The 13620-nt window shown below is 39.7% G+C and overlaps 1 protein-coding gene across 1 annotated transcript in view; it reads right to left on the bottom strand.

Annotated features, from left to right (window-relative positions):
* Positions 1-76: 76 nt before the first annotated feature.
* LOC139624511 (calcium-binding protein 7) overlaps positions 77-13620 on the bottom strand; it is a 29803-nt gene continuing 16259 nt past the window's right edge. Inside the window, exons 2-5 of the mRNA XM_071483684.1 lie at positions 8233-8376; positions 7979-8091; positions 5974-6124; positions 77-3057 (exon numbers count right to left, since the gene is read on the bottom strand). Of these exons, the coding sequence (XP_071339785.1) occupies positions 2927-3057; positions 5974-6124; positions 7979-8091; positions 8233-8376 (539 nt within the window). The 3' untranslated portion in view covers positions 77-2926. The remainder of the gene's footprint in view (positions 3058-5973; positions 6125-7978; positions 8092-8232; positions 8377-13620) is intronic.

Consider the following 13620-nt stretch of genomic DNA (forward strand, 5'->3'; position numbering starts at 1 on the left):
GACTGATCTTCAGCTTTTCATAGCCATCTAAAGCTCTGTCACTGAGAATCTGTCAAGTTATTCAGACGCATGACACTGGTTGGTATATGATTTTTATTCATGTGACATACCATTCCACAGACATAGAAGAAGAACATCAGGTGGAGTCAATGAACAGATATCACATGATCAAACATTTTTGCAAGATCCAAAGACAAGTATCAAAGTACAGTTCAATGGAAATATAACATTCAATAGACTATCAACAAGTTCATACAGTTTTTGTTTTGTTTTTTTCATCTAAAGAAAATAAATATTGGTCTGTATTTTCTGCTTTGGTGATAAATAATAAACCCATGATTAGTGTTTTTTTTTAATGTCTATGCACAATGGCAAAGTGTCTCAAAGAATAAGGCATCAAATCAAATTATTATAACTTTATTCCCCATGAAAATGTCCCCTCAGTGATATAATAGAAAATGAATGAGACAGTATCATTTTTCACTCAGTTAATATTCTGTTCCATCACATTCTTATCACAAAAATAGATAAATCTATGGTAAAGTAATTATTTATGCCTAAACTATATCAGGAAATGGATGAACAATCATGGGGGTGAGTTGCTGTTATTGTGCGCTGCAGCACATCTTAAAGTGCAAAATGGAACAAAGTATTTAAAGTATAAGTTTGTTTTTTTTTGTTTTTTTTTTTCTTCTTCTATTTTTTTTCTAGAGTGTTTTCCCCACAGACTTGACGCTTTTGACAAATTGCCCAGGTGCATCAGATAATCATTATCCAGCCTGGCTCTGGGCGATAGGGTAGTCTAATTTTGTTGCCTCTGTGAGCCTCTGGCTCTTTTGTGAGATCCAAGTTTGGGGAGCTGCCAATAGCAATCCTAAAAGGGGGAATTCATAAGATGTGAATTGTTCACATCTCGATATTGCAGTCTCTTGTTTTTGAGGGCATTTTGAAGGGCTTTTGTTCTTTTGACTTTGCCCTATAGTTGTTTTTTTTGTTTTTTTTTCACCTGATTCCATGCGAGATTAAAAAAAAAATCTACTCATCAGAAAATGGCAAATACAAGTGACTGTTGGACTTCCTGTGGGATTCTCGGTTCCTTAATGATTCAAATGTTAATTTTATCATTACTAAGCTTGCTCTTGTTTTGTGGCCCAGTTGTGTCGTCACAGATTCCTCAAAGCTTTGGTTGAAGTTGGTTTTATATTTACAATACACATTTATAGTGACAGACCTGACCCAGATGCATGCACGATAATCTAAACTACACCCAATCAAATTCATGTGGCGCTTCACAGATATGAATGTTTTATTGCAACAGGTTACACCATTTGGCCCCTGTCCAGCTTCAGTGCGCTGGGCAGCTTCTGACACAGGTTTCCGCTCATCTCTCTGATCTTTTGTATCTCACTGAATAGGAGGGAACACGAGAGCCAGTGTCTCTGTTGTATTGCCAAAACCTTAATTTGAAAAGTGCTTTTAGAAAATTTTCTGACCTCAACAGTTGGTAGGTCCACTGGTGCTAATGTTTCTGAAGAACCCTGTCTGTTCAAAGCATTGTGAGATGTCTATTTTACATACAGTTATTGCTCTATAGCAACACATCCAGACAAAAACAACAACAAAGAAAAAAACAAAGTACATTCCTGCACATTTGTATCCCAACCACCAGCTAGATCAGTTTTGATGCATATTCTTTAAATGGTTGAGTGACATACATCTTGAAGTTGTTTGGCTCCTCAGTGGCAGTGAGAGATGATCATCAGACGCTCCGGCACGGCAAAAGGTCCATAGTTTAGCAATCCTGAATTTTTTTTTATTTCATTTATTTTTTTTACGAGCATGTACCAAAGCAGCCCTTCTTTTTCATGCAGTTGTTTGCTTTACTTTTGTTGTGATTGCTGATACCCCGCACCACAAAAAAAAATTGCTCACAGTTGTCATTAAGTAATTGAAAACAGCTCTGTTTACACAGTCATAGTGATTAATACATTGATAAGAACTTTTACAAATGTGTCAAGACGACTGTTTAAATCCATGCATTTCATGCATAGATGAAGGTCATCCTTGGAGGCCTGCAAAGCCTTGCTGTGGAGACAGAGAGTGTCGAGTGTCTGCTGCACGTCCAGCCAGTCACCTGTCCATTCAGACCTGAACGCCCTTCCTCCCAAGAGCTGTTAACCTGCTTCACCCTGCTCCGTCCTGCTCAGATTGAACCCCTGCAGCCTGCGAATAAATGAAACCATCCACACAATCGCACGCACCTCCCTGCAAACTCTGCCTATTATCTGTTCCTCACCAAGCTATTCTTATTCCCAAGTGGTTTCCGAACAATGTTGCACCACATACTATATCTCCACTACGCTGTTCACTCCAGACCTTGCATCAAAACACTTTCTAGCCTCAGGAATACATTTTCTCCAGTGCCCCCACAATATATCACAGACATTTCTTTCTACTCGTTTATAATAAACCGCATGGTACACTGGACAAATACAAAACTGGACAGTCACTACACTTCTCTCTATAGCTGCCACCATACTGAATGCAACACGGCTCAAATGCACATAGCTAATGAATACTAAACATTGTCTTTTTTTTTACGAAGAGTGATATGTATAGTCAGCTGTCCACTTCAAACACACCGCCATCTCTCTGTGTGTGTGAGGTCCTGTTTGTCCTGGATATTCTGTCAGCATGTCTCTGTCACCAAGACAAGTTCCTGCACATGTAGTGTCCTTGGTGACTCCAGTTATTCTGCTGTCATGTGTTTAGCCTGTTTTACAGCTGTGTGATTGTCTGTTGTATTGTTGTTGTTTCTTTTTCCCCTTTTTTGAATTTTTTTTTTTTTTTTTTAAACTTTACGTCTCAGTCATTTATCTGTAAGGCAGCCTTAAGGTGGTGGTCAAGGCTGAAAATGCCATAGCTCCTATTTCATGCCGCTCCGCAGTACCTGATTGGCTGCGATGAGCATGACGCTGATGATGAAAGCAATGGCGAAGGCGCATATCAGGCTCTTGCGCACACAAGTCTGCTTGACCTGCTGCGTCGGGCTGGAACCTGGAGGGAGGAAAAAAGAAAAAACAGAAGAAGAAGAAGGAGAAGAAGAAGGAGAAGGCAGGGAAAAATACCTGAAAGCTCACTGAATCAGGTGTTATTTAATGCTTAGAAGATATCTGATAGTAATTTCCAAATGAGAGAGCTCATCACAAAACCTTACAATTACATGAACACAATTTTAAAGCACGAACACAGCCAAGAAAATTTGTTTTCACACCTGTGTGCTGCGCAACCACATCTAGATTGAAATGTTGATTGGAGTTTTGGAACAACAAACCAACGGACTGGCACCTGACTGGCATATTAAAGGATGCTCATCATCAAAACACCAGCTCTCTCCCTGTCCCTCTGAAGTAAGAATCAAGGCAGTTAAAGCGAAACAAAATGTTGAAATAGAAACTTTCACATCTGTTCTACCTTATTTCTGTCCAATTAGAAGAGATTTCAAAAGGGATTCCTTTACTTCCTCTAGAGGCCATTGCTGCTCTCAGATAAAATAAAAAAAAAAAAAAAAACCCTCAATCTTCAGCAAAGAAAATCAACAGTAAAACAAAGATTTTTCTCATCGTAAATCACAGAACGAGACTGAAATGAGTCCTTGAAAAACTCGATTAATAAAAGTCATCAGGGCAAATTCTTTGCATCGAAGCTTGGTTTAAGCCATATGACGGCTCAGTTTCAGAGATGAAACAGTTACCGGTTCGACAGTAAATCACAGTGAAAATGCCAGACGGGTAGTATTGCTTTTTAAATTGTAATTATCACTCTAACCATGGCCAATTACTGTGTTTAATTTGACTCACGTTAGGTACTGTAGCATTAACCAGCGACAGTCTCCCAGATGCATGCAGAGCAGGCAACACGGGTTTGTTTAGTGTCAGTCAAAAGGACGACAGTGGCAGCGCTGCTCTGGAGATTTTTCACCCAATTAAAATCCTTTTTATACCAAAGTTAGTGGGTATAAGTGGGCTTTTTAAACACGGGTAAACCCGCCATAAAGGCTGATTGTCTCCTTTTACACTGCCAGACGAGTATGTCTTCCTGTTCGGAGCGATGTCATCACATTCACACGCAGATGCAGGAGAGAAGAGTGAGCTGGGTGTAGTTATAACAGATGATATTGTACCAATTTAAGCAATTTTATTTATTTTTTTCTTAAGATGAACAACTACTTGGTTTCCTTAAGAGACCTGTGTTCTTTTCTTTTATATTATCTATCTATCTATCTATCTATCTTATTGGTTTCTTACGTCTTATTCTTTCATAAGACAAAAGTTGTTCTTATCTGATTACTCGATTAATCGATGGAATAATTGATAGAATACTCGATTACTAAAATAATCGCTAGCTGCAGCCCTAGTTTACATAGGCTCTAAAAGTCATTAAATCTACACATTGGATAAATGGACAGATAAACCACATAAAAAAATCCCTCAGTAAATTCATCATTAAAGGAAAATTGCACCGGTTTAGACACCAGTTTGCCAGTTTGCCATCTTCAGTTAGTTCCAGTTACTTTGTAATAAAGAGGTAGCAGTTTATTTCATCAGTGTGTGGATGCTTTCCCTCAATGTGCCTCCACTTCCACCTCTGTTAGGGATTTCATGCATTTCTGACAATGACTTTCAAATGAGTAGCCCCCTGTGAATGGGGGGGGGGGGGGTCCTCTGCGCAGAGTCTGTGTAGGCGGATGGAGCTTTAGCGATAGTGCAGTCATTTTTACGGGCGGGGAGAAAGCGAGAGGGGAGAGGGAACAATGCCACGGCTCTGCTGCGCACAGTTGCTCAAATTACAGCAACAGCTGCCTAAGAGGGCACAGCATTTCATACACCGCTGATGACTGGCTGGAGTACACGATGATCTATTGAGGCTGCTGACGGGAGTAATTGGTGTCGCTGCTGTTTAAACAGCACACTTTGTGGGATCCGTGTGTGATTGCTGGGTGTTTATGGCGAAACAGTGATACCAGAGAGAGAGGATGTGATTGTGAGGAATTTTTAAGGGTGAAATTTGTAATGTCTTAATTGAGGATAAACATTATCCTTATTATATTGTCATGTGTGGAGAAGAATACAAATGATGTCTGCTTTTTTCTCTCTCTCTCTTACTGTGATTAGACATGCTCTATTCAACAAAGGAATGCTGTCAATTCCAAGGCCAAAATAATGAATTATCATATGTGGTGGCTTGTAATTTCTGCCCAGTCATAAACCCCTCACCTACCCCTAATGGTACCTGGCCATGCAGATAGTTTTGGTTTTTATTTACTTGAGATATCCACCTCTGAGGTTTAAATATAAGAAAAGCAAATTCAAGTCGAGTCAAATTTTATCTATTTTAAGTCAAATCATAACAGAAGTTATCTCAGGGCACTTTTCATACAGAGCAGGTCTTTCTAATATTGTTTACTGAGGCCCAACAATTCCCCTGATTAAATTACATTTATTTGTGGTGTTTGAAGCCTAGATAAAATTATATTTGAAAAATTCAACAAGAGGAGTGTCCTGGTGGCTCTGTGGTTAAGATGCACGTAACCACAACTTCTGCAGTTCAATTCCAGCTGGGTCTTTTGTTGTGTGTGATATTCCTCTCTGTCTCCTATAGTAGTCAGAGAGGAATAGGGAGGGAGGCAAAACACTGGGAAATAAAACTGAAAATGGTCTAGTATTTGTGTGTGTGTGTGTGTGTGTGTGTGTGTGTGTGTGTGTGTGTGTGTGTGTGTGTGTGTGTGTGTGTGTGTGTAATTTGGGTGGAGTGAACCTTTAATATATAAAATAAGGACCTGACTTTGTCTAGTTTTGGTCAGTTATGGATCTGTGACACATATGTGAATAATCTACTGTATCACCAGAAAGGCAAACTACAGAACAAAACAAACGGCAAAGGTCTGTTAGGAACAAGGAGGTTCTTCCTTACTGTCTATATCCACCTGGCAGTCCTCAGGGTTCTCTATGTGGTTCTCCTCGGTCATGATGATGTTCTCGATGTCTTTCATGGAAAGGTGATCGCAGAAGGTGTCGTACAGAAGCCTCTTCAGCTCCTCCACCGTCAGCTTCTGCATGTCACACTGGAGACACACACATCACATCACTGAACATTAACATGGACACAGGCTGGAGGGCAGAATACCACACACACACACACTCACATGCACGCACGCACGCACACACACATGCACAGGTAAATGACAGGCATTTACACAAAAACACATACATACAGCATGTAAGCCCACACACAAAACATATAACGAGGAAGTGAACAATAACAGCAGAAATATCAGTGCATGGAAAAAGATTGAGTGTAAATTTCATCAGCTTGTGAAAATATGAATAAAAAAAATAAAAATAATAATGAACAGAAGTTTTCCCCTTCTGACCAAGTAGAGATCCAATCGAAATACAAGGTCCCACCAGCTGAATTTCCTATTAGATTAAAGTTATGCTTTACACCGTGCTGCAGGTTTGGCCCAAAATGAGACAGCTTATTCATCCAACACTATCTGTTTGTTTGCTCACCTGTAATGTTGATATTAAAACTGCTAATAACGGACCCTTTAATACTGGATCAATAATATGATGGACAAACAAAAGAGGGTCTCACGTCTGACTGAAATATTGATAACAGGATTCCAGCTGAAACGAAACCAAAGAATGAAGCTAAATCCTATGTTTTACCACATTATTAACATTATTTGTCGAAAAAATAGTGATAATTTACTTTTAATAAAAGTATCACTATCACATGATGAAAATACTACAGATAACAGTCCCTCAAAATCTTACCTGAATCATTACCCTTCTTGAGTATTATCAACGAAATGTCATTAAGATCAAAAATAACGATATGGAGTGTGGCACCCGTCTGTATCATTCCATTATACTCTATATTATGTAACTGGGTTTTAACTATAGCAATGCATGTACGCATTTTACTGGCATAGTTGGGATGTGGAACTCATTTCAAATCCTTCTTTCTGTACTGTTGCATAGTTTATGATATGTATCGCATTTTATAAGCTGATTATATGTTTTGTATTTAAAACCATATTCTGCAATGTAACTGTAGCTGTCAGATAAATTCAGTGAAGTATGAATAGAAATAGTAATAGTGCCATTAATTACAGTACATCCAAGTTCAGTTTTGGAGTAAAGGTACCTAGTTACATTCCATCATGTAAAATTTGAGTAAAATAAAATCAGTGTGAATGACTAAGACCAAAAACTGAGAACAAAATCCAGGCTCGGTGCCTGTTTGGAAAGCCTATCTAATCTATGTTAGTCATTTTCAGCTCCTCCTGAGCTGCAGCTCTCCATTGTGACCGGAGGCTCTGTGTGATCAATGCAGCCGCACATGCTTACTACTACTCAGTTATATAATGTTATGTGAAGCTACGCAGGAGCAGTCCCTCGGGTTTCTTGACTCTCCCAGCAGGTGTCTTTGGTTGTGAGACTTTTTTCGTGCACTCGCTGCACCAAGAATTCCCATAAATCCCCGCTGTTGCACACTCACTTTGGAGCCTCACTTTCTGACAGCCACTCCTCCGCTGCTATCACGTCATTACAACAAAGGCAGCTTTGACACGAGCTCCATCCCATTAATTTCCATCCCACCGTCAAAGTGAGCTGCTGATTATCTAATGAAGCGTCTGTAAATAAATTCATATCTATTTTACATAAAAATGGACTTGAATGTTCTAAGTAATAAGCTTGTCGCCACACAGACAGAGGCTGAGATGAAGGTCCTCTTCCAATCCAAGATTAAAACACTCCCATTAAAGACAAAGAGGATGCGGCAATTAAAACTGTTTTCAAAGTTGCGCCATGGCAGCGTCTAAATGTTTCTTGGAGGTTTCCTGCAGCTGTGACTCTCCTGTCTATCTTCTCTATAATAGGCAAGACGTGAGTGACTGAATAATGAGCACCTTCCAGAAAACGGAGTCAAAGTCAGTGCCGTTGAACTTATCTGGCATCCCAGCTGCTGTCAGCTTTGGGCCCAGAAGAGTGACAAACTCCTCGAAGTCCACCTGGCCGTCGCCTGAGGAGAAGAGGAGAAGTTAGTGTTTACTGTCGCTGCTTTTACTGCCTGCTCCAGCCCAGTTTTGTGGGTAAATAGGGAGCAAAGCTTCTTTGCTTTGTGACTTAAGATAATAAAACCCAGGCTGTGAGTTTGCCTCACCGTCCATGTCCAGTCTCTGGATGATGACTTCCAGCTCCACCTCGTTTGGCATGTAGCCCAGGGAGCGCATGGCCATTCCCAGCTCCTGCTTTGAGATGAACCCATTCCCATCGCGGTCGAACACTTTGAAGGCCTCACGGATCTCTGCAGAGAACACACACAGACACACACAAGCTCAAGTCTTACGACAGAACAGGATATGGAAGTGGGAAATGTTCCACGCACCAAGACACATTTGTTATGCTGCATCAATGCTTGAGTCATACTTATATGTGGGTTGGCAGCTTAGGAGAACACATTCCACCAGTAAGATGACAAGAAATAAACAAATAAATAAAGAGCCAAAATGAAATAAATAAAAAGAGATGAGATAGTGACAAATTGTCAACATTTTTAAAGGGCAGTACTCTCTGCCTTCCTTATATATTTAAAATGTATGGGGATGAATTAAACCTGCAAACTCACATTCTCTCGGCTGCCACGATCTGGGAAGCTTTAGTGCCAAAAATAACCTCACAGGAATTTGTTATGCTGTCAGACGAGGTGGGGAAAGTGTAGGTGTGTGTGTGTGTGTGTGTGTGTGTGTGTGTGTGTGTGTGTGTGGCTGGTGGTTTCAGTCTAATAATTTCTTAGAAAAATGAATGATAAAAAGGTTAGAATACGATACCCACTTAAACAATTACTGCCAATTTAAAATGATTGTTGAAGCCCTGTGCGTAAGAGCTGACATAATAAAATCAAATGAAATCTCTACATAATGTGAAAGTGTAGCTAGTATTGCTGAGCTGATTTTAAAGCAGCACCACACAATACAAATCGGTGAATTTGTGGACAGTGAAGAATATTCAGTGAGCCACAGAGATCCAACATTTCAAGTCTCAAGACTTGGTGGAGCAAATCTGAAATAAAATCGATAGATTATTGGACTGCGTTGAGAAAGAAGACTCCAGTTTGCTCGTGGTGTTCTGCATCAGTTGGATGTGTAAGAACTGAATAGGCTGCTGGATCTTGGTTTTGTTTGCTGTGAATTTGTTTGGGCGTCTGGTTTGGCACTTTTGGTCGAAAATTAAGTATCTCGAGGAAATAAACCGTAGCATTGCCATATATTTATATGCCAGATTTGCTGCTCTCGGTTGCCAGTTAAAGGGAAACCACAGATTTTATTTCTTTATTTTAAATCAAGATCAGTTCACTTGTCATTGGGTGTTCTGCTACAGTTGCCTTGATTTCTCCTGTGGCTGCCAAAATGACCTTGATGATGTCATTCAGTGTTAGGTGGAAGGTGAGTTTTGAGTGTCTTATTTCTTTGTGAAGTGACACTAAAAGGTTTAATTTTTAATTCATACTAACCAGGAGACTAAACTTCTTCTGTAGTTTGGAAACCATCCATGTCCTTGAAAGAGTTCTGCTTTCTTTTCTAGTCTATGGACTCTTTTGGTGTACTGGATTATGAATCCAATCCATCAAAAGTTGTGTTGCTGGTAATAATAGTGTTTAATGTAAAGAATATCCTCTAGAATAATCCTGAGATTATGATCACTGCTTTAGTTTTTTATGAAGTGACAACCTCCAGGGCTGAAAAATGAAGCCAACATGGAAGTGACAAAAACTGCAGTTCCTCGAATGACCACGAGGCTGGCTCCAAAAGCAAGTCAGTCCCCATAGACTCCCATATTAAAATGACCAACTTTACAGCAGAAATAAACATGTTTTCAGCCTGGTACAAAAAACTGTTTGTCTTTACAGCTAACTTCCTCCTTCATGACAACTGTACAGGTGTTCCAAAGTCTCAGCTCCACACTTGCCCCACCTCTTTGGGCATTTTTGGATTAACTGGGAAATAGCAGGAGTCGGGCACTGCCAAGATGTCGACAGCGGAGCAGCCCGCTCTGAGCTTCAAAACCGCTCTTCAGAAACCTATGGGTGACGTCACAGAGGCTACGTCTTTATTTATAGTTAGTTTACCTTTTGTTTGTTAGTAGAACCTGCCTGCTGTGTCTGTGAGACGCTGCCATGTTGAATCTCACACTTCCATACTCCTTTCAAGATTCTCAACCTCGCCACAATCTCATACTAAGTGCTGAAATTTAATATGATTTTGACCATTCATAATCTGTCTCTTGAGGCTCCACAGACTACCCAGAGCTCCCATTTAACATAACGCAATAATGAAAAACTCAAGTAATGTGATTCATGCAACTAGCAGCAGTAACAGGAGTGAGTTTGAGATAAATGGAAGAACAACAACAGAGAGCCACCTTTCCCAGACAGACAAAACACCATCACCTACAGCAACTGAAACCTCAATATAAAATCCAATGAAAGGACAATTTAAAAGTGTAAAAGATGCCTCCCACTGCTACAGAGCCACCATCACAACAGGAAATCTTTTAAGCACTTAATTCCTCCACACTGCATATTCCCCTTATACTCCTCATGAGGGACTGAATCCCTTCATTTATATGCTATGCTAACACCCACAACCGGGTCACCTACAATTTTTTTTGACTTGTCACATGCCTGTTTAGCCCACAGATGAGCAGGGCAGGAGATGAATCTCAAGATAGAGATGACAGTGTAAATCTTCAGAAAATTGCATGTAATCTCTTTAATCTGTCACTTGTAGAAATCAGAAACCTTAAAATACATCATTAAACATTCTGTAAGTGTCATAATCAGTCCTTTTTTAAATAAGGTTTAGGGAAATAAGGTTGACAGAGAGTATAGATTCTGTCAGAGAAAAGACAAGATTTAAAATGATAGAAAATGTATCCTGAGTTTCCAGGGAATTATGAAAACAAAACAAGAAGTGAACGCTGCTGCTGAATAATGCATCTCCTGTCTCCATTAGACAAGTGACAGACAACAACAACCGTCCACGTAGACCAAATAAAAATTCAAATGTGAATTTAAATGACATTCCCCCCCCCTTAGTTTACACCCAATTAGCCGCTGTTAAGTTACTGAAGTGTAATACTAAACAAACTTTATCAATCCCCTGCAAAAGCCCAAAGTCTTGTAAATGGGAATTGCTGCTGCGGTGATTTACAGGAGTGTCAGAGCGGCGCCGAATGGCCGAGCCTCAGGCCAAAACCCACAGCGTGACAGAGTGTGACAAATATTTCATCTAGATTACAAAACATTAAAAAAAATATCAATGATGGCGGGAAACAGTGTATGTCAGTCTTTGTGTATAATGTGGCAGCAGGGCTTCAGGAAAGAGTTTGTTGTACACATCCACAGAATAGAAACTGAGCCAGGGGGACAAGGCTTCTTGGCAATCATGTATTACAATGGATTACATCTGGGCATGCAATTTATAAAACCAAGCCGAATGACATCCACAGCAGCTATTTCTCACATTGCTTTTCCCTCCAAAATGACTTACTGTAGAGTTTGAATCATTCAGAGCCTCCAGCTGTGCTTTTTTTTCATCCCTGGGTGTGATCTTATTGTTTATAAAATAACAATACCTCAGTATCCACCTGAGGTCCTCTGCTCCATCTGTTTGCTTTAGAGAGAGGGGCTTTACCAGCAGACACTCAATTGTAAAAAGAAAAAAAAAAAAAAAACATGTTGCCACCTTGCAGGAGGCAAACACTTTCTTAAATAAGGTGCCAAAGCAGTTTTGGCGAATGCTCCATCTCCCCCTGAAAGCTTTATTTATTGATCAAAGGCCAAGGTGAGCAAAATATCCCAACTGGTGAGGGGTGTACTGTATATTTGACATTAAAAGCTGGTATTGTGCAAAAAGAAATAACACAGTTGGTTGTGGGAGGATTTTATACTCTGTCGCAAAGCATTTACAGAATACAGAGGCCTCAGTTCTGCATGGGCCAGAAACAAAATGACTAGCTTATCAAGTCCAGTGAGATACACAACCATGAAGCTGGAATCTGTGTAGCCATTACAAATGTATTATCAGAACTACTTGGCTCCATTTGAAATCATGACAGAGCACTTCGGGAACGAAATAAAAACTAACAAACACCATACGCAACCCGCGCTCCAACAATTTATCAGAAGAGGCTGACGAATCATCCTCTAAAAGAATTAATTCCTCTCTTTGACCACACGTCTTCCAGATAGATTAACTCTCAAAGAGATAGTATTCTATCTTAATTGTCCCCAGAAGGGATGACTACATTCTTCCATTTTCACTTTAGTGTGTGAGCTCAAAATGAGCCAAATTCTCATGTATGTCCCCATAGAGACTCTATTGTAACAGAGAAACAGCCTCTGTCAGAGAATAAACAATAACAGGAGAAAAAAAAAATTGACTAGCTCTGATGTTGGTCTATGGCAGCACAGATGACCTGAATTATCCTGCCTAATCAAAGAGAGGCAGTTGGCAAAATTGAACCACCGCTTACTCATATTACTCATGTAGCCTTGAAATAAATGGATCTGAATACGAGGCGCATGTGATTAAAGCAACAGTGGGTTAGTAGCTGCAAATCATGTTCCCAAACCAAAACACAGAGGTGAAAACAATCAAATACAGTAGTGGCTATATATATATATATATATTTTTGCCACTATGACGGACACATCACACCTCTTAAACCGTCATTAAAATGGTAAAGTCTACTCTTATTTTTTTTTATTGTGTCTTCTATAAAATGAGAGGAAATAATGAAAAATAGCCACAAGTTCCCACAGCCCAAGGTGACATGTTCAAAGTTTTAATCTGGGCAACACTTAACGACAAACAAATCCTGACACTTCAGACCAGATAATGTTTGACAAAATGAATTAAATGATTATCATAATTATTGTTGATTTAACTGATTAATTGCTTTAGAGTTTGGTGGGGGTTTTTTTTGTTTGGTTGGATGTTTTTTGTTGTTGTTGTTGTTTTGTTGTGCAGTGCAGAAAGCTGGATACACAACACCGACACATTATCACCTTTATGAAGTCTTCTATGGGAAACCTGTTGGATCCGTTTAGCCTGTCTTTGACTAAATGCTCCACTGTGTTCAGCAGTTAGTCGCTAACTGTGTTTGACATTTGCTGTGAGTCAGATGGAGCAGGTTTATCAGATGTTTCTTTGCTTAACAAAAAAAAAAGCTGCCTGCTGCGGCTTGGTGACCGTGATGAGACTGAACCAAAACACTTGACGACTGTAGAGCCGGGTTCTAATTCTCTGTGGGTTAGTCACTACAAGCAAACATCCTCCCATTACACATTTTCATTTCATCCCCGGTTGATGTAAAATATTGATGAGAGCTGATTTAAATTCACAACGCTTGGTATCTTTAGTTTCACTTAGGACAAAAATATCAAAATACCATCATAAATTGTTTGTTTCAAAACACATCACATTTTGAATGTTCAAACCCAAAGGACACGTTTCATCTTAGTGGCTGGAATTAGTTCAATTTGACT

Source organism: Trachinotus anak, unplaced genomic scaffold (genome assembly GCF_046630095.1).
Source record: "Trachinotus anak isolate AG129_WGS33_773 ecotype Australia unplaced genomic scaffold, CSIRO_AGI_Tana_v1 ptg000008l, whole genome shotgun sequence".
NCBI classification, from domain to species: Eukaryota; Metazoa; Chordata; class Actinopteri; order Carangiformes; family Carangidae; genus Trachinotus; species Trachinotus anak.